Source organism: Chrysemys picta, chromosome 1, assembly GCF_011386835.1.
Source record: "Chrysemys picta bellii isolate R12L10 chromosome 1, ASM1138683v2, whole genome shotgun sequence".
Taxonomy (NCBI): domain Eukaryota; kingdom Metazoa; phylum Chordata; order Testudines; family Emydidae; genus Chrysemys; species Chrysemys picta.
This window is the reverse complement of record NC_088791.1, coordinates 204,111,046-204,132,853: the sequence shown is the minus strand read 5'-3', so window position 1 is coordinate 204,132,853 and position 21,808 is coordinate 204,111,046. Positions and strand designations below refer to the sequence as shown.

Sequence of the window (21,808 nt, the reverse complement as noted above, 5' to 3'; positions counted from 1 at the left end):
CATTGATTTTCTTTTTTCAACTTAAATGCAGTTTCTCCTTGGGAATATGCAGTTATGATTCAACTAATGACTAGCTCAAGGAAAATCGCTTGTCCTTCTGTTGGGTCAAACAGAGGTTAACCCAATAAAGCATTCTTTTAAATGGAGCATAAACAACTCAAAAGCCAAATAGCTGATCCATATGTTGGATAGGCTTTTCACTCTTCAGGCTTTCTTTTTTAAAGATCTTGTTATAAAATTCAAAGATCTTTAAAATAAGAACATAAATTTAGCCTGGCGCATTCAAAAACTGTTTGTTTTGGTTTGGTTTTTATGTGGTGACCCGCACTATTTGCTTATTTCAGCTTCACTGTAAAAAGAAAAAAGTTCAGGGTGGGAGAGGACTAATTGTTAAAACTCTGTTCATTCTACTAACTTTTCTAAAAGAAAAACCCCTTTGATTTTTGTGAGGAGAGGCCCCTTAAATCAAAGTAGGAGTTCAGTTTCCCTAGCTACAAACAACAGCACAGCTGTAAGGAGAAAGATGCCAAAACCACAGTCTAAAAGCCACGCTGTTTCATGATATGTTTTGGCATGCAGAGTATTCAGGGAAGACTAGGAAGCTGGCTATGGCTCCATGACTTTCAAATTGCCTTGGCCCTGACATCAGTTAAAGAAGCCTAGTGACCGTTCTGACTTATTGTTGTGACTTGGGTGAAACTTTGGGTTGAGTTAAAACCCCAGTGAGATTGATAGGTGTGAATTTACCCTTCAATTAACATAACTGTAAGCATAAACTCCCACATAAAAGAAAAGGTACGTGTGAACCTGCCCAGGAGTTTTTGACTGAGTCATAGGCCCCAACTTCCCCTTTCCCATGGGTGCTCGACCCCGCCCCCGTCCCCACTCCACCCCTTCCATAAGGCTCCACCCCTGCCCTGCCTCCTCCCACCCCTTCACTGCCCCCATTCCAAGGCCTTCCCCAGAGTCCCCGCCCTAACTCCGCCCCCTCCCTGCCAATATTCCAACTCCTTCCCCAAATCCCCACCCCGGCCCAGCCTCTTTCCTGCCTCCTCCCTTGAGCGCGCCATGTTCCCGCTCCTCCCCTCCCGCCCGGAGTGTGCTAACGCTGCCAAACAGCTGTTTGGCGGCGGCTGGACGGGAAATGCTGGGAGGTAGGCGGAGGAGTGGGGATGCGGCGTGCTCGGGGGGGAGGAGGAGATGGGGCGGGGGCTGAGGGGAGCTTGGCTGCTCCCTGTGAGCACCCACGGAGTCGGTACCTATGGACTGAGTATTGTTTTGGGTAGGGTATTTGCGTGTAGAGATCACACAGAAAGAGAGGACAAAAGAACAAAGAGGGAGAGAGAGGCAAGAAAGCCAAGCAGTATCCTCTAAGTATAGTGTGATCCTGGAAAAAGCTAGAGAGCTTTTGAGTCTTATGTTGACTGGAGGGTTGGGGGCTGTAAGCTAAGAAACTGCTCATTTGGTTCTCAGTTCCTTTTGCACTCAGAGAAGCAGGGTTTTGTACATTCCTTGTAAATAAATAAGTTTGCATCAAAGAAAATACCAGACTCCGTCAGTTTCTACTTTTAGCTGGAACATCCCCAGAGCCCCAAACTCTGACTAGCTATTTGGGTCGAAAAGGACCAAAGATTAGTTAAAAGAAGCCTAGGGACTGTTCTAAATTATGAAAGCTGCTTATGGTCCTTACACCAGTGAAAACCAGGAATACTACCTGCATCTTCCACAAAATCAGAAATAGGAGAAAGAAAACCACATTTAGAAGCCCAATGCCAAACCATTTCCAAAACAGGACAGTGAGGTGCATGCACATTCGTGGGATTAAACTACTTCCATCTGAGCGAATATTTGCCTTCTCTCTTCTAGACCCAGAACAGGTTGACTGTAAACACTACACTTGAAAGTTGTCATTACAGCTGGCATTTGCTTTGGTCATTTAATGTTAAAAATCTAGCTCCAGGCATTTTAGAAGTGTAAACCTGATGGCACGAGGCACCATATTTTAAAATATTTGTGCAGTGCTTTGAAAATGGGAAGTGCCAGCTGAGTTTATTCTGCTTCACCTTAAAACGCATGAATTCAGTCAATGTGCTGCATGTAAAGACAGTGCTCTCATTTGCTAAAACACCAGCAACACTCTCCTCTTTTTACTGCAGTTTACTGCAGCACAGCCCTTTTCTCTTTTCTTGCTTGACTTGCACATCCTGTCATTCTGTGGCAAATTGTAACAGGGAGTGTGACTGTCCATTATAGAGGTTAAACAGTGTGAACAGCCTTTGTTAAAACTGGGGGAACGAAGTTAGGAGTGACTTATGCATGGCTACGCATTTTGGTTCAAGAAAAATAATTCTGGCAATGTTTCTATGATTTTATTTTAGTCAAATTCCTATTAACAAGTTTCACTGTTTTGCTGAACCGAGCCTATCTCTAAATTCTTCAGTATAACTGCTTCCAAGTACTGAGGAAAACTGTTAGCAGATCCATTATTCACTGAAACCCAGCCTCAGGTAGCCTGAAGTGTGTTGGTTGGATTAAGGCTTCTGACTGACTACTTTGCCTTGGATGTTACCGTCTGTTCTTTGTCACTAGAAGACCATGATGTCTTTGCTAAGAACCACACTAACATTTTCTTGTCTGAGTCTTGGTTGTGAGGAAACGTCATGCTTTGTTTCTGCACTCTGAGTTGATGGTCAGTTGTACCTGAACCATCTCAAAGCATTGACTCATCCTTCATACAGACACACAGCAAAAGAACTTTGGTAGCCAGAAGCTGTGATAACACTAGTTTTTTACTACTGTATTCCACTTCTTGACAACTGGTAGTAGTTGACTTGTTCTTGTTCCTAACCTTGATGGCACCATTATAAAGTGCTCTCTGTACTCTGTCTGAATCTGTTTTTAGGTAGTCAGAATTGTGTTCAATGCAGATATCTTTAAAAAATCCATCCAAAATTGTTTGAGGACTCGGGAGGTAACATGTTGGATTATTCAGCCCTACACAATTGAGGCAAATTGCAGGATATTTTGTAGGTAAGGCTCTGGACCAAGTATAAATCACCAAATCTGCTTTAGCCTAGTCACATCTTTAATGAATCTGTAGTACGTGCTGTATTTTTACGTGTAGCATTTTAACTTGGCTAGAAGTTGTTTGCAGCTGGGAGGACAATATAGAAAGAAGCCAAACTGGGATTGTTTGTCAGAGTTTTGATAGGGTTACCATACGTCCGGCTTTTCCCGGACACGTCCGGCTTTTCGGCAATCAAACCCCCGTCCGGGGGAAATTGCCAAAAAGCCGAACATGTCCGGAAAAATACCGGCCGGGCACTTCCTCTCCCGCGGTGCTCTGCTCCTTCCCTGACTCAGACTTCGGTTCTATTTAAGAGCCAAGCTGCCCGAGCCAGCGCTACCGGCTTCGGGCAGCCCCTATGCCTCCGGACCCCAAGCTGCCGGCTGGGCACTTCCCTTCCCGGGCTCCAGCTGCTCTGCTCCGGCGGCTGGGGTCCGGAGGCACGGGGGCTGCCGAAGCCGGAGCGCTTGGGCAGCTCAGCTCTTAAACAGAGCCGAAGAGAGTCAGGGGAGGAGCAGAGCAGCTGGAGCCGGGGAGGGGAAGCGCCCGGCCGGCGGCTGGGGTCCGGAGGCAAGGGGGCTGCCGAAGCCCGAGCACTACCGGCTTCATGGTTTGCCGGGCAGCCTCCAGACCCTGCGCCCTCGGCTGGGCACTTCCCCTCCCGGGCTCCAGCTGCTCTGATCCTCCCTTGACTCTTCGGCTCTGTTTAAGAGCCAAGCTGCCCGAGCCAGCGCTACCAGCTTCGGGCAACCCCCGTGCCTCCGGACCCCGAGCCGCCGGCTGGGCACTTCCCTTCCCAGGCTCCAGCTGCTCTGCTCCGGCGGCTGGGGTCCGGAGGCACGGGGGGTGCCCGAAGCCGGTAGCGCTGGCTCGGGCAGCTTGGCTCTTAAACAGAGCCGAAGTCTGAGTCCGGGGAGGAGCACAGCAGCTGGAGCCCGGGAGAGAAAGTGCCTGGCCAGGGGCGCAGGGTCCGGAGGCATGGGGGCTGCCCGAAGCCTGAGCGCTACCGGCTTCACGGGTTTGCCGGGCAGCCTCCAGACCCTGCACCCCCGGCTGGGCGCTTCCCCTCCCGGTCTCCAGCTGCGCTGGGGAAGTGCCGGCCGGGGGCGCAGGGTCTGGGGGCTGCCCGGCAAACCGTGAAGCCGGTAGCGCTTGGGCAGCCCTTTTTGCGTGGCTGTGAGGGAGGAGGGGGAGTTAGGGCGGGACTTTGGGGAATGGGTGGGGAATGGGCGGAGTTAGGGCGGGGAAGGGACGGAGTTGGGGCGGGGCTGCGGGTGGGAAAGGGGTGGGGCCAGGGCCCCATGGAGTGTCCTCTTTTTTTATTTTTTAAATATGGTAACCCTAGTTTTGACCTGTCTGGATATTTATTATAGGCAATCCATAATTTATGGGTTAAATTCTGTCTTTGATGGAATTGGACAGTGCAGCAAAGAAGAACAGAGATGCAGACCAATGCATCCTCTGCAGCGAGAATCATGCTGGCACAGGCTGGATTTATCATGGCAGGCTGCAGGCAACACAACGTGAAACGCACTTTGCTGCTGCTCCGAGCAAATGCAAAGTGCACCCTGATGTGCTGCTTGCAAGTATTTGTTGCTGATGGCAGTGTACACTCCAGCCAACTGGGGAGCTAGACATTCTTCACTTCCAGCACAGTGTCACCCCTACATTAAGGAGGTGGGGGCATGAGACTCAGGCAGGCATACTTCCCAGCCCACACTTGTGCATTGTAGAAAGATTCTTCCTGGCCTGTTTGTGTGTGCGAAGTGACTCCCTACCTCACTTAGGCCTTGGCTACACTTACCCGCTAGTTCGGCGGCTGGCAATCGAACTTCTGGGTTCGACTTATCGCGTCTAGTCTGGACGCGATAAGTCGAACCCGGAAGTGCTCGCCGTCGACTGCGATACTCCAGCTCGGCGAGAGGAGTACCGCGGAGTCGACGGGGGAGCCTGCCTGCCGAGTGTGGACCAAGGTAAGTTCGAACTAAGGTACTTCGACTTCAGCTACGTTATTCACGTAGCTGAAGTTGCGTACCTTAGTTCGAATTAGGGGGGTAGTGTAGACCAAGCCTAAGTCCCTACTCCTTGTGGAGCAGACAGCTGAATGTAGCCTAATATGTGAAGAATACAATAAAGTTGGTTACCATTTACTTATTAATCTGTCTTGCTTGATCCACATAAGAATGGAATCCTCTGACTGATTTCAGATTAAGCAAGGCTAATAGTAACGTAGCAGGCAGAGATACAGCTTTAGGTGAGGTTTCACTGTTTCTATTTAGAATAGTTTTAATCAAGTAAAAGGCAAGTTGCACTGTTTTGCTCTTCTGCAGTAGAGCATGTTGTGCTGGCCTTTCCCTTGCATAATTTGTTAGGTGTTAACCAATACAAGGAATGTACCAGTTCTCAGAAATGGAAAAAGTTGATGTAATGGCATGACGTGTCTTATTGCTTTGGCATGATTTCTCAACCACAATTAGTGTCTGAAAAGCTGCTTTGGGACCGATGACATCTGCACAATTGTGAAGCACAGACTTCGCTTGTGGAGGTTGAAATAATTATTTTTAGAAAAGCAAATTATTTTTGGAATCGAAGTCTGACATTGATTTTCAGCTGGAATAACTTGTGTTTAGCAGGTGCTCTTCATGAAAATGATCCCCATACACTGGACAACATAAAATAAAACTGTCCAAGTCGCCTTTAAGAGGAATGATTTTTGTCTGTGGAACACTACAGTGCAGATGTTGGTTTAAAGGACATGGGATTGCCTCTTCAGGTTGGAATTACCATTGAGTTACTCATTAAGTAGGAGGGGATTGTAGTGCAGCTTTAGAGCCATATTGTTCCAGCTTTACTGCAGGATGCAGAGACAGCGTACAGTCCACGTAGTGAAAATCAATCCTTCAGAGTGCACAATACCGATTCATTTAGGGATCTGTGGTTGGATTCCCTCTAGTCCAGTACAGCATCCACTTTGTGCGTATATTTTAGCACTTGCAATTTAATTTCTAGCATAAAGTTGAGTAGTTGCACCTGATTGGGGGCACAATTCAGGTGGAGGCATAACTCTTCAGATCTGTGCCCATAGCTCATGTTTGGGACAGAAGTTGCACCCACAGACAAGAAGGCTGGGCCTCAGCCTGGCTGAAAATACATTAAGGAGAATGAGAAAGGTTGAAATGTCAATTTGCCCAGTGCCAATGTGGCAGACTCAAAGCAGAGCTTCTGTTGGATTTGAAAATATTGAAAAAATATTCCTAAATGCTATAAAAAGTACATTCATAAAAATACCCCTTTTAAAGGGGCAATCTGTAAAAGCTATTACCCTGATTCTGATTTGGGTGTACAGCTTCCTCTGTCTGAGAAGAACAGAATGGCTGAGTAGAAACAGCTGTGAATGGACACTGGTCAGGAAGAGGAACAGGTTTTTTTTGGCAGAAACACTCCAGGATATGAAAACTTCATAGACATTCTTAGATGAAGCCAGTGAAATCAAAAGAACTAATGCCACAATGATTGGTAAACTCAGTCCTTCCAGACGAGCATGGAGAGCTGTGTGCCCAGAACACTGAGGATTGAGAACACAGGGATAGAAATCAAGGAGCTAAAAGGTGAAGTGTCATTCCACATGGAGAAAACTGGAGTATCAGCTCCAGCGGTTGAGTCCCTGGCTAGTCAAACACATGACTGAGTTTGTACTTATGGCCTTAAATAGGGACACATTGTGAGGATGAAAAAGCACAAAGGACCTAGAGACCCAACCTCCAAGTAGAGGTGAAATCATTGTTCCATTTCTGCACTCTCCCATCAATTGAACATGTCTTCACTAGATCTGATAAATCGATGCCACTTCATCAATTGATTTAGCTCTGTAGTGAAGACAAGCCCTAAGGTGGATAAATGCGACTGTTTCTTGTGGAGAAAGGGTTTGTGTGGAGATGCAATGAGAAGGGGAAGGGTTTTTTGTTTGTTTGCTGTTTGTTAGTTTATTATTTGTTGTACTGTGAGTAAATAGTTGTAAGCGGACTGTAAAGATGTGTAGGTTTATAAAGATTTTTTGGCTAGCTGGTTTATGACAACCAAATTGCTCCCAAATGGCACAACCATGATTGACCAAGTAAGTGACAATTAAATCTTTCTAGCACCCCATACCAGCACATATGTTGTTTATACTGTTTACTCAAAATCCTCAATTCTTTTTTTCTAGCCTCTCTCTGTTTTTCCTGCCCTCCCCTCATTAACTACACTTGTTATCAGTGGAGCCATTTGTTTGGGCAAATTTTAGTATATCCAGAAATGCTGTACAAAGTCCATTTATATAATGGCTTTCCCCTTTTATGCCATGCTCTGTGAAATACTTGAGTTTATGTGATGGTAACATGACCCCTTAAAGGTATGAAACAGCATTTAGGCAGTGCCAAAGAGAAATACATAGCCTGAAGGTCAGAAGGTGCACACACATGTAATCTGAATTTCAGTGGAAAGCCAACCTGTTGCTTTCTGCAGGATGGATTTGAGTAAATTTGTTTCTGTAAATGTTCATCTCGTGAAATAAACACATTACCATATCCTGGGAAGTACTGTCAAGCTGAACATTGTCATTACTGGAAGTGAATATGGCATCTCTGAAACACAACAAACTTCATCGAAGATTGGGAGTTGTCTACTACGTGTAATGGCATTTTATTTGTCAGAGTTCTGCTTTAAAAGGACATCTCCTCCTGCCCTCCCCTTCATCCCAGAAATCTAATGCAGGAAGAAGATTGTGGTGGGGGATGATTACAATAGTGATCTGTGGCCCAGATTCAGTATCAGACAGGTTTTTAAAGAGAGATTATATACTGCCTACTCTCCCCTTACAGCTAGAACTCTCATGATTATGGCTTGGGGGTTCCTGGCCAATCAGCAGCATTCTGGAGCAGGTACCAGTATACCACCATCGCCTACAGGAAACATGGTCTGTTGGTGACTTTGTGACATCTGTGTATTTCCACTGCCATTCAATAAAATGAAGAAGATCTGAAGAATAGCTCTGTGAAGCTCATAAGCTTGTCTTTTCCATCAACAGAAATTGGTTCAATAAAAGATATTATACCTCACTAATCTTCCCTCATACAATAAAGGGGCTCTCCTGTTTTTGATTATATGCACAAGTCTGATATAAAATCTACTATTGTCAGCTCTTTGAGGACAAAACTGTCTACTACCCTGCATGTACAGTGCCACACACAATGGGGGCCTGTTCTTCATTGATCCTGAGTCATACCACAATACATATAATAATAGCAAATATCAAACCTACTCAGCAACTTGACATGGGGTTTGTGACGCTGGCAGACCAGGTGCCAGCACTCATGCCAAGTCTCCATGTCTCAACTGAACACTGACAAATACATAGTTGCAATCAGTCTGGCTCACCTGAATGTCTAGTATTGTTAAAATAGGCATTACGATTATATAAGAATGTGTTTAGTGTTTAGACTTTACTGAATGCTTGTGAGTTGTTGCATGCATTAAACTCACTTATAGCACCTGTATCCCATATTGTAAGGTAATATTTAAGCATTTGTATTGTACGCCTTTGTGACTGTGCAAATCACCAGACAGCAGAGAGAGATTAACTAGTGTACAGTGTTGGTCTCCATCAGAATGTGGTACATCCTGGCCAACAAGGAAGGCCCATTGACAGACACTAGGCGGACTATTGTGGAACATTAAAGAGAACAAAAGAATTTGTTGTTCTGCTCTTCCCCACCATGAAGGAGTCATGCAAGTGAATTCCTCCCATCACTTAAGTTCGCAGCTCAGAGCACCTGAGAGGGAAGGGGGGAAAAACTCTTACAAGAAGGAACTGTATCTCTCTGCTGCTTGGACTCTGGGGGGCAAGGTTTTCTAAGCATAAGAAAGGGATTCCCAGCTGCTTTGCTTGGAGTATCCCTAAAGGACATATAGCGCTTGCTTATTATAGAAGCTTCTATTACAGGGACAGGCAAACTTTTTGGCCTGAAGGCCACATCGAGGTTCCAAAATTGTATGGAGGGCCGGTTGGGGAGGCTGTGCCTCCCCAAACAGCCAGGCATGGCCCGGCTAATGCCCCCTATCCGACCCCCCCCCCCGCTTCTCACCCCCTGACGGCCCCCCTGGTACTCCTGCCCCATCTACTTCCTGTCTCCTGACTGCCTCTGAACTCCCCGCCCCTGACTGCCCCCCGCCGCCCCATCCAACCCCTACTCTCATTCCTGACTGCCCCATCCAACCACCCCTTCTCCCTGACAGCTTCCAGAACCCCTGCTCCTGACTGCCCCCCAACACCCAATCCAACCCCACCTCTCCTTCCTGACTGCCCCCCCCCCCCGGACTCCTGCCCCCATGTTCCCCGCCCCGACCCCTATCCACACCCCCGCCTCCTGACCACCACCCCGAACTCCCCTGCCCTCTATCCAACCCCCTCTGCTCCCTGGCCCCTTACCGCGCTGCCTGGAGCATTGGTGGCTGGCGGTGCTATAGCCACGCCACCCAGAGCACCAGGACAGGTAGCCTTGCCACCGCGCAGCTCAGAGCACTGGGTCAGGCAGCAGCTCTGCAGCTGCAATGCCCGGCCGCCCAGAGCATTGCGCCAGCAGTGGAGCGAGTGAGCCGAGGCTGCAGGGGAGAGGGAACAGCTGGGGAGGGGCTGGGGGCCAGCCTCCCGGGCCAGGAGCTCAGGGGCTGGGCAGGAAGGTTCCGTGGGCTGGATGTGGCCCACGGGCCACAGTTTGCCCACCTCTGTTCTATTACCTTTTGAAACCTAAGATCGTAACTCATTTGTGTAAGTATGTTTACCTGCTTTAACTTTGTAAATAAGTCTTGTTTCCTTTTTAAGAAATCTGTATATAGTTTATTATAGGATTGGCTACAAGCATTGTGTTTGTTGTGAGATCTGAGGTGCAAGTGACTAGTCCTTTGGGACTGGGAGTAACCTGAATATTGCTGTGATTCTTGATCTAAAGGACCATCTATCTCAAAGGTAGGCTCACCTGGGTGGCGAGATAGATCAGTGTATCCAAGGGGACTATCTGTGACTCCATGTTAAGGCTGTTCTGGTGCCTGAGGACTTTACACTTAACAATTAATTGGTGAAAACTAAGTATAGGGCAATCCTGCTTCTTACCAGTCTGCCCTGAGGTTGGTACTCTCACTCTTGAGCCACTGCAGGACAGCCTTTGTGATAGATGGTGCCTTACGCCAAGAATCACAGCAATATTCAGGTTACTCCCAGTCCCAAAGGATCAGTCACTTACCCCAGATCAGTTGCACCCTAGATCTCACACCAAAGACAACGCTTGTACCCAATCCTATAACAAACTATCAAAAGATTTATTAACTAGGAAAAGGAAATAAGTTATTTACTAGGTTAAAGCAGATAAATACACACACACACACACACATATCAATGAGTTACTGTCTTCAGTTTCAAAAGTAAGATAGGCTTCTCTAATAAGCTGTCCCTTAGCGCTAACCGAAGCTAACCCCTAAGGATCTCCTTCTTAGGCCTAGAAAACATTGCCCTTGAGTCCAAGCAGCATAGCGATGCAGTTTCTTCTTGTTAAGGGTTTTTATCCCATTCCAATTCTCTGACCTGCCAGTTCAGCTGATGGGAGGAACTCGTCTTTATTGGGGGCAGAGAGCAAACAACAAAGGCTTTTGTCTGCTGATGATCCACAATAGTGCGTCTAGTGGTGATGGGCTGATTTGTTGGGCAGAAGGTAACACCTCCTGTTGGAGACTAGTACTTCACACTGGTTAATGCGTATATCATCTGCATCATCTCACTGGTTAATGCTCCTCCCCTGTCTGGTGATTAACAGTTACAGAGCACACACGTAAATATTACCTGATAACATGGGATGCAGATGATATAAGTGAGATTAATGCATCCAGACCCTTACAAGCATTTCATAAAGTCTAAACACATTCTTATCATTCTAATTACTATTTTAGCAATACTAACACACAGGTGAGGTAGGCTGATTCCAGCTATGCATTTGTCAGTGATCATTTGAGACGTAGGCCCCTTGGCATAAGCTGGCACCTGGTCTGCCAGCGTCACACTGACAATTGCAGGATCTCACAGTGGTAGTCTAAGACCTTGTAAAAGCATTTGATGAATATGTGCAATTTAACGATTTCTCAAATAGCGACTCTTGCTTACTCTGGACACAGCTAATGTCCTGCTGAGGGGGAAAATAACATCCATCTCATAGTACCAAGAAAATATAGCAAAATTGGATGTGCACGCAAAATTAGCCCTTAAAAGATCAGTGAGGAGCTGATTAGGGTCTGGGGAGGAATTAGTTTAGTGAAAATAAATAGGTCCGAACACACGATCAGAGTTACTTAGTGTTATTACAGTGAAAAAGATAATAAAGCACAGAAGGAACTAGTGTGTCAACTGAGGAAAAAGAAATAAACCCAGAAATACACAGGTGTTAAAAAGTAATGGCAGGGACAGCCACGACCCAGAGCCCACGGGGAACATTTTGTTCTGTTCTTTATGTCACCGTTTGTATAACCCTGAGGGAAACACATGTACAACTTCCAAAAAGGGAGACTGAGTTAAAACAAAAATCACAGCAGGAAGTAGCAACGGCAGCCTCAGCAGCTGTTGGAGTGGTAAAGCGGGAGCACATGATGGGCTCCCAATAGGATTTTACAAACCCCCATAGCGACTGGAGTATTGGGCTATAATGCACAGCCAGATAACACCAACCTCGCTATTTGCCCGAAGGAAGGAGAGCTCCTGAGTGAGTGCTCGAGCTACAGCCTAAACTCACTCCTTTAACTATTAACAAATATTTTTAGGTCCGTGTTATAGTGTCAGTAAGGTGAGTTGTTGATATAGGGAGGGATTTCCAAAACTGAGATGGGGATTTGGATGGCCAAATCCAATTAATTTCAAAATCCCACCCGAAAAGATCAAGTACTGGAGGTTGTATCAGGACCATGTTGGGTGTGTTATCCATGACCTTCACTCAGTGTAGTTTATACCTGAGCTAAGATTGATACTGTCACCTGATGCTAAAAATGCATTATACTAGTTGGAGTTCATGGGAGTTAAGGCCATTTTATAAAATGAATCCCGACAATGTGAGTCACCCGTTGAGCAGCATTGCTGATTGCTGGATCTTGCCCAAACGTCTTTCTGCTTAATAAGAGGGCACATGTTTGTGATACACCCTGTCCTAATCAGCATTTCCTTAGTGCCCTGATAGGATATGATTCAGACATCTCCAGCATTTAAATAGGAAAAGGTGGTGATGGTGGGAATCTCATCTAGCTTCTGTTTTTCGCCAACCCAAATGTGCTCATGCCAATAGTATGAAATGTTGTGGCAACTAGAACAGTATGACTGGACTGAAAGCTGATATTGCTACGTTTTACATTCCAGATTAGCAGACATCACTATGAAGTAAGTGATGCGTTCCTGAGTTGTTCTTTTTACAGTGACATCCCAAGATTTTCAACATTTAGGGAGGGGTAGTGCTCTTAAGCATATGTATATACATTCATTCTTGGGGGTTATAAATGCTCACTATGGGAAGTAACACAGGTTTGGGGTAGTGTAGGAACCAAACAGTCAGCTTGGTGGGAAAGATGAATGTTGTTACAATGATCACTATACAGGGAGCCTTAATTATGTAGTAAACTAATTAACAATCCTGAGTGTAAGTTTTTAAACAGAATAATGAGCTAGTTTGGAAGGGTAACCAGCCAGGGGATAGCTGGGTGCACTCCATGTGGTTCCAGGAAGAAGGGAAGGCTTTCATTGCTAATAAGTTTTGTCCACATTCTGAAATCCATTACATTGATATCCTTCACATGCAGTAGATAGAAATGTTCAAAGGGAACTGCATGGTGCCCCTAACTTAAAGGATGCCCCAACGGGCACAAATTAATGAGATGGATCAGTTTTGACACACTACTCTTTGGCAAAAGTGTGTTTGTAATTATTTGAAACAAAGTAAAAAGGTTGATGTTTCGGCAGCGGTGTCTCTTCGCCTCTGTAAGTGGTTATGAACTGTAACAATCTTTATATGCTCAGAGTTGATAGACCACCACGCTATGAAAAGTGTGGTTATTAATGTGATTGGTATATGCAGGAAAATATTAATAAATTATGATGGTCAAATGAATAAATTACCAGGAGATTATAAAAACCCATATCCTATTCCAGGGATCCATTTCCAATAATCTCCTACTAATTTGTTCCTCTCACTGTTGCGCATATTGTGCAAATTTTAAGGAACACGTGAAGGCTGTAAGTTGAGTGAAGGCTGTAAGTTGAGTGAAGTCTGAATGGCTGAAGAACTACATGGCAGTGAGAACCACCTAGATCAGGGGACGGCAACCTTTCAGAAGTGGTGTGCCGAGTCTTCATTTATTCACTCTAATTTAAGGTTTCGCATGCCAGTCATACATTTTAATGTTTTTAGAAGGTCACTTTCTATAAGTCTATAATATATAACTAAACTATTGTTGTATGTAAAGTAAATAAGCTTTTTCAAATGTTTAAGAAGCTTCATTTAAAATTAAGTTAAAATGCAGAGCCCCCGGACCGGTGGCCAGGACCTGGGCAGTGTGAGTGCCACTGAAAATCAGCTTGCGTGCCGCCTTCGGCATGCATGCCATAGGTTGCCTACCCCTGACCTAGATCTTCAGCTCTTCATTTCCAAATGTCTTAACTTTATTTTTGAAATTGTATAACTTTTGTAAAGAAAGGGAAAAGTTGGTTTGGGGCATTAAATGGACCACACTTCAACGCATGTTTAACTTGACTCTCATTTAATAAAGATGTGTGTTTAAGAATGTATGTTAATTAAAATGTGTCAGCTGTACGTACTCACTGTGGGATCTAGAAGTTAAGTTACTTGCTGTCCTGGTTACTCAGAATCATCAGTAATAAAGATACTGCCATCCAAATTCTGCCTTTCATTATCCCTATGCCAATCGGCCATATCTTTCAGTGGTGTTACTCATTAGTAGTAACAAGCCCAGGGATCTGTTCTAGGTCCAATGTTATTTAACATCTTTATTAATGGCCTGGATGTAGTTATAGGGAGCTTACTGATCAAGTCCACAGATGACACAAAGCTGGAGGGTTGCAAACACTTTAGGGGATAGAACTGGATTTTGATAAATTGGAGAACTGGGCTATAGACAACAAAATGAAAATCAAACAAAGACAAATGTAAGGCGCTACGCCTAGGGAAGAAAAACCAAATGCACAAATACAGAATAGGGGATAACTGGCTTGTCAGCAGCACTGCTGAGAAGGATCTGGGAGTTGTGGTGGTTGACAACCTCGACATACGTCAGCAATGTGATGCTGTTGCAAAAAAACAAATGCAATTTTAGGTTGCATTACAGAAGCATAGCATGCAAGGAGCTGATAGTACTGCTCTTCTCGGTGCTAGTTAGGCCTCAGCTGGAGTGCTGGGTCCAGGACTCCAGTCACCAATGCATAGAAAGGATGTAACGAAACTGGAAAGGATCCAGAGGCAAGTGACAAAGATGATCAAAGGGATGGAACGCAAGCCATATGAGCAAAGGCTGAAGGAATTGGGTATGTTTCATTTCGAAAAGAGGAGATTAAGGGGAGGGGAACATGACAGAGGGCTTCAGATACTTGAAAGGCTGCCATAAAATAGATGGAGAAAAGGTGTTCTCTCTTGGGCAGGACAAGAAGCAACAGGTTCAAACTACAGCATAGCAGATTTAGATTAAATCTCAGGAATAGCTTCCTAACTGTCAGAACAGTAGGCCAATGGAACAGACTGCTTCTGGAGCTTGTGGAATCTCCTTCACTGGTGGTTTTCAAAAGGATGCTGATAGCCATCTGTCTTGGATAGTTTAGAGACAACAAATCCTGCATCTTGGCAGGAGGCTAGACAAGACCCTTGCAGTCCTTTCTAACCTATGGTTCTATGATTCTATAACCAAGTGAGATCCCGACATTAGAATTAGTCAATAACTTGATACATGTGCCAGAATAGGATTCAGCTCGCTCTCCCTCCGCTTTGCTGGCCAGGGAGTGCAAACAGGAGTAAAAAGTAGTGAAAAAATACTTAGTTGGACTGGGACTCTGATTACAAACAGGAGGAAGATCTGATGAAGATGGAGGTGCCATTTTTTACACCATTTTTCAGATTAGAGCTGCACTTAAAATGTGGTAGTAATTCTGGGGGGTTCATAATAGCTCAGGAATGTAAACATTTGCTTTCCTATAATGTAACAGCACATTTCAGATTTCTAAAAAAGTTACCAAAGATTCCATTTGGCAAAGTCACTATGTATCACAATGACTCTTAACTCCTTGTCTGTTTTTTTCCCCCCTCGAATAGTTGATTGGAATGCTGTTGGCATGCTGTCTGTCCCGATTTATCACGGCCAATCAGTATGAGATGGTGTAACAAGGTGAGCCATTATCTCTTTGTACAGTGTGCTGGCCACAAGGTATTCAGTAGCCATGCTCTGCTGTACATTTGTTCATGATAGTAGATTTTGGATATCTTATGTTTTTATCAAGAATGGGGCCTTTAGCTGTGGGTTCTGCCGCCCTCCGCCCCAATATTTTGCCTGGTGGAAAGAGGGGAATTGCAGCATCACTTGAACATATAATTTATGAATATTTTGTTACCTCTGAATATATTTTTTTTAACAGAGAAAGTTCTGTTGTGAAGCTTGTTAGCAGCTAAAACAATTCATCTCTTTCTCTCTCCTTCCCTAGTCTTTCAGAGATGTGAAATACAGAGCCTGTCTCAAAATCAGGAACTGCAGCAATCTAGGAAGACTTTAAAGAATGTTAGAGCACACTCTCTCGCTCGCACACGCGTGCACACACACACACACACACACACCATCTTCTAAACTCCGTACCATGTGTAGTGTACCATTCCGTGAAGTACTATTGCACCACCAAGAGTAGCTTGAACCATTCAGCATCCAGTACTGTACACTCCATCTTAAAGGTTCTGCATATGATGGCACTATATGTATGTTCTTGGTCATACAGTAGTTGCATTGTACGTGAACAATGGTAATCCATTAACAGCATCGATCAGGCTGTGCATGTAGTGACTGGAGGGCAAAATTAGCCTTTCACCATGGTTAATAAGTGTTGCACACGTTCATTTAAACCAGTATATGAAATATATATTCTTTTGCTTTACTAAATCTTAGTTTCTTGTTTTGTTTACTGCTTTACTAAGGTTTTCATCTTCTCGCCACAAATGTCCCCTTCCCCCAAAACACAAGAAATCAGTAACATAACATAAAGATACTTGAAAAATAATGTTATAATGTTGTGCTTGAAGGGAACTGTTATTCCTGATGTTCTACTACATCTTTGATTCTTATTCAATGTTGTATGCCTAGTGCGTATGCCAGTAGACTTTGTCTAGTGCATTTTGCCTCTGAACCTGAACCTGTGTAATACTGTTATTAAGCTGTGTTGTTGCTTACTGTGAAGGCAGTAATTTTGCTTCTTTTATTTTTTTATTAGATAACTATGAACTAATCAAATCATGCTGTAATGCGGCCTTCATCCTTTTTTCTATTTTCTTTTTTTTCCCATTGACGTTACAGCCACCAAATATATTGTCAAATCAATCAAAACAAAAACAAGCATACAGAATATTTTGGGGGGGAAGCAAAAGTTTAAAACCTTTTTAAAAAAATAGGAATTTTTTAATAATGCCTCTGTCTAGCATGCCAACAAGAATGCGTTGATATTGTATTTGTGAGATATGTATTAATAAATGGAACTATTACAGATTTCTATCTGCTTCACTTTTGTTCTTCAGTCCTAACACAACTCTCAGGGAGAAGTAAAACACAAAGTGCATCATTATTTAGAATTATGCATATGTAAGTTGTGACTTGCTTATGAGGCAAAAATAATATTGCCTTGGAAGGAGGTAGTAGCTGGAATTGTTTCAAACTCTTGGTGAAACAAACTGGAATAAGTGGAAGGTTTTTTATGGGCTGAATACATACCCTCTGCTTCACAATTACTCCTTTTGTTGAAAATCTACAGTGTTCAATGATCCAGGTCCTTAATTGTATTGCACACTATTATGATGTTAGGAATTCCCTTACATTTGTTTTTGCATAGCACTGACTGCAACATTTGTGGAAAGGTATGCACTTGTCTCTCGGCCTTGGAAGGGTCTCTCTCCATGTGAATATATGGAGAATTTAGGGCCTGACACAAAGCCCATGCAAGTCAGTGGTAGTGTTCCATTGACTACAATGGGCTTGGATTGGGCACTAAACCCCCTTAATCTAAAACCCATTGAAATCAATAGGAGGACTCCCATTGACTTCACTAGGCTTTTGTTCAGGCCTTAAATCAGTAATTTACCTGTAAGTTGAGAAGAGAATTTAGCCCTCTTTGTTACTTGGGTAAAAAAGAAAAATGAAGGAGGAAAGCTGTAGCATATGTGGGCATAAACTTTCAAGCCTTTCTGAAAAGTACCATCAAATACAAGAAGTAATTGTGCAGTGCCTCAGCCCTACATTGTATACCCGGCGATGAACAGCAGTCTCTTTAAACTATAAAGGCATGTCTTTCTGTAAAGCTTAATAACTGCAGAGGCGTTCCGTATTGTGCATGCATACACAACCCCCCATAATTACATGTGCCTTTGCCATGTACACTTTGCATATGCACTCAGGTATGGAAACTCTTTTGCTCTGACTAAATTCCAGGAAGATAAAACACCACTGAGTGACTTGCAGGTGGTGTAAAAATATAGCCGGTTATTGTCTCAAAGCTGCCATGCAGACCCGTTAAGGGCTGAGTTTGAACCTAAATAACACACATTAGGCTTTATTCAAACACGTTGCAAAATGCCACAAACTGAAGTCCAAGTGCAGGGTATTATTTTTGGTTTCCACATCCCCTGAGCTGAAAGAATAAGGGAACATCTGGACAGATCTTAGATTAAATAGACATATGTGTTAAACGTATGCTCTGACTGCACTTTCACAAAAGCACTGGTGCTGCTATAAACACAACCACCAGGACTCCTTGGCAGAATACAGACCCTCCTTCTGCCTCTTGCTTGTGTTTTCTTTCCCCTTAGCAGCAGGGACACTAGACTCCCTAATTAGTATGGAATAAACCACTCGAAGCAGGTTTTAAATGAGATCTCCAGGAGAATCCTGTAGACCGCAGCTCATTACACTGCCACACTGGTGCCTGTGTTGGGGATCAGACTCTGATACCAGGTTCTAAGCCAGTGGTGACAGAGGAGCCCGAAGGTGGCTCAGGAGTGTGCATGCATACATGGTCTCTAGCAGCATGCGCTGCTTTTCAGCATTCGCTGCCAATAAATCCATTGTCTGGTATTGATGTTGGCTGGAGCGATCCCTGCTCTCTCATCCAAAATTAAAGGCAATCGTAGTAGTAGTAGTGCTGAGGAATGAACAGGCATGCAGGGATACATAAAGGAAACAAAACATGAAAAGACCTTAAAAGCTCACTGGCACCTTCAGCTTTATTGGGTGGGAGCTTGCACTTGGGGGGTGGGTGGGGGGAAGCAGAACTTGGTGTCAATCTCTAACCACAGATCATTATTTTTACTGATGTGATCCATTGCTGAGAAAAAAGCTGATCTTCACTCTCTCCCTCCTGCTATATTTGACTGATGCTTGTAACTCCAATAGCTACGCCTTGGCCTTGAGTCTCAATCTGCGCTTTCCGGTGGCAGAGTCTGCTCTGCCTCAGCTCCAGCCCTGCTTTACTTGACACCTATCACTAAACAATAGAATTTCTAAGTTAAGATTTATTTGTCACCAGCTGATGTTATGTGCCACTTTCCCTAGTAACAGCTGCTTTCCCTGCCACTGCTTGGTTCTGGGGTTTTTTTAAGGTACATGGAACTGTGTGTGTGTGTCAGTTGAGATGGGGTAAGATAGGTGGAACTGTGTGTGTGTGTGTGTGTGTGTGTGTGTGTGTGTGTGTGTGTGTGTGTGTGAGAGAGAGAGAGAGAGAGAGAGAGAGAGTTGAGAGGGGAGTAGTGGTTATTACAAGGGTCCACCATAGCTATGATTACTTTTAGACTTTCAATGTAACCTCTGTTTTCATAAAAAGAAGAACAGGAGTACTTGTGGCACCTTAGAGACTAACAAATTTATTAGAGCATAAGCTTTCGTGGACTACAGCCCACTTCTTCGGATGCATATAGAATGGAACATATATTGAGGAGATATATATACACACATACAGAGAGCATAAACAGGTGGGAGTTGTCTTACCAACTCTGAGAGGCCAATTAATTAAGAGAAAAAAAACTTTTGAAGTGATAATCAAGCTAGCCCAGTACAGACAGTTTGACAATAAGTGTGAGAATACTTACAAGGGGAGATAGAGTCAGTGTGAGAATACTTACAAGGGGAGATAGAGTCAATGTTTGTTACAAACATTGACTCTATCTCCCCTTGTAAGTATTCTCACACTTATTGTCAAACTGTCTGTACTGGGCTAGCTTGATTATCACTTCAAAAGTTTTTTTTCTCTTAATTAATTGGCCTCTCAGAGTTGGTAAGACAACTCCCACCTGTTTATGCTCTCTGTATGTGTGTATATATATCTCCTCAATATATGTTCCATTCTATATGCATCCGAAGAAGTGGGCTGTAGTCCACGAAAGCTTATGCTCTAATAAATTTGTTAGTCTCTAAGGTGCCACAAGTACTCCTGTTCTTCTTTTTGCGGATACAGACTAACACGGCTGTTACTCTGAAATCTGTTTTCATATGCTCAGACCTTCCTGAGAAATTCCCCGGGCCCTTTCTATGCGTAATCTCAGTCCAATGGCTGGTTGTGTTTATGTTGTTTTGTTTTGTTTTTCTTTTTAATTCCTTCAGCCATTTTTAAGCTGTGAAAGGGTGAAATCCCCTCTCCCACCCCCCTCATTTTATGAAAATATAAAGATGCTTTAGCTCACAAGTAGCTGAAATTCAGCATCTGACAATGTGAGATTGACTAGTCGTTTCTCAGAGGAGCTGAAAACTTGCCTTAATCGTGGGGGACAGAGCTATAAGAATGTTCAAATTCATCAATGTGCACAGACATTAGTAACTTTGGTTAATGTTGGAAGCTATAAAACGAAGTACTACAATAAGGACTAAATCCTGCTTGGCTGATTCGCACAAGTAGTTCCCTTAACTTTCCTAGCTGACAAATTACTGCATCTCTAGAGCCAGGAAAGAGCTTACAAAACAGGGGTTTTCTGGCTTCCATCCTCCCAACCCCAAAACCAGAAAATTAAATAAAAATCATATGTATTCTTGATGTTCTGCACTGTGGTATTTAAATAAATGTGTGTATATAATACTGAGAGAGGAGAAACCTGTATATTCAAACAGGTTAATCATTAACATTTGTCCTGCAGTGAAGTTACCTTCTGCTCAGTTTTGCTGGGTCTCTGTGGTCTGCGCTGGTTCAGGAGGAAGGACGATGCATTGTTCTCCTCAAGAACAGTATGTGGATTCTGTGCTTTGCAGCTTCACGATCCATCAGGCAGGCCTGGCAGTAGCTGTAGGAAATCAAACACTGGAAATGACTGACTGTGCATTTGGGTAAATTGAGGGCAATCAATTAAAAGCTGGATTTTGCATAAAGACTGGAACTGCAAGCAGACCAACTTTCCTTCGTTATTGATGTCTGCCTTTCTTGTACACACCACAGTGCAGAGAAGAGGAATCGGTGTCCTAGCTTTTGTTTGGGCCCTGTCACTAGACTGCTGTATATTTGCTGTCTCATTTCTTTCCCTGTATTGATTTTTCTATTATAAATGATATGCGCTCCACATTCAAACCTGGGAAAGTTCGGAGCAAGAGGCAAACGTTGCAGCTTGGCCTCAACTCTGATTGGTATGTCTTTTTTTTAAAAAAACACCTTTTATTTATATTGCCTGTGCAGTTCTGTATTGCTGAACCTCCAGCTAAAAGGGCAAATGAACAGCTGCCTTCAGAGACCAGGTCATTCTTTGGCTCAGCCTGTGGGGAGCTGTCTCTCTCTGTCAGGAACAGTAGTTTCCTTGCTGGAGCATTCCCTTGGCTTTCGATAGCTCTGAGTTTGGCACGCTGAAGTCTGCTCCTTTTATGCCAACGCAGCCCACTGCTTCTCTGCTCTGCTATGCAGCAGAACAATGTTCACGGTTTAATTAATGTGAAGAATGCCAATACAATTTCTGCATAAATGCTGGGCAGCTTTCATGTAACTCCTCTAGGGGGATTTTTTTTCAGGCTATGGAAATGCTGTTTACAAGCACAGTTTCCTTGTATTCCCCCCCTCTTGCCCCAGTGATGTATGCTTGATTTGTTTCCAATTTGCAGTAAGCCTGGTGTTCTATTAGTGGCTTTGCTTCGTGTATATAGTAGAATGTGCACTTTCTATCTTGTCCTTCAACCATATGATTTATGGGGACAGCTCCTGCATACCTCATCCCTTAGAATTCAATGGGACTTTTGGTACACAGAGGATTAGAGAATCAGGCCGGACCCTGCAGTTTTTATTCTAGGAAAACTCCCATGGAAGTCAGGACAGCAGCTGTAAAAAGGTAAGTACTACAAGCTCTTCTTCAGACAGCTCTAAAAATGTATCCTGTCTCTCTACAACACCCCTCCCCCAATCAACTGAGTATTTTAATCAAGCAGGAAATTTGAACCAACAAAGAATCACACTAGGTGGCCTTT

At 44.0% G+C, this 21,808-nt stretch overlaps 2 protein-coding genes across 3 annotated transcripts in view; both read left to right on the top strand.

Annotated features, from left to right (window-relative positions):
- Positions 1 to 16,874, top strand: part of TSPAN7 (tetraspanin 7) — a 170,913-nt gene extending 154,039 nt beyond the window's left edge. For both annotated transcript variants that reach the window (XM_042859177.2, XM_042859178.2), the window contains 2 exons: positions 15,445 to 15,517; positions 15,831 to 16,874. In XM_042859177.2, the coding sequence (XP_042715111.1) occupies positions 15,445 to 15,513 (69 nt within the window). In that variant the 3' untranslated portion in view covers positions 15,514 to 15,517; positions 15,831 to 16,874. The remainder of the gene's footprint in view (positions 1 to 15,444; positions 15,518 to 15,830) is intronic.
- LOC135978000 (uncharacterized) overlaps positions 1 to 21,808 on the top strand; it is a 1,156,726-nt gene that overhangs the window by 577,353 nt on the left and 557,565 nt on the right. The window lies entirely within an intron of this gene.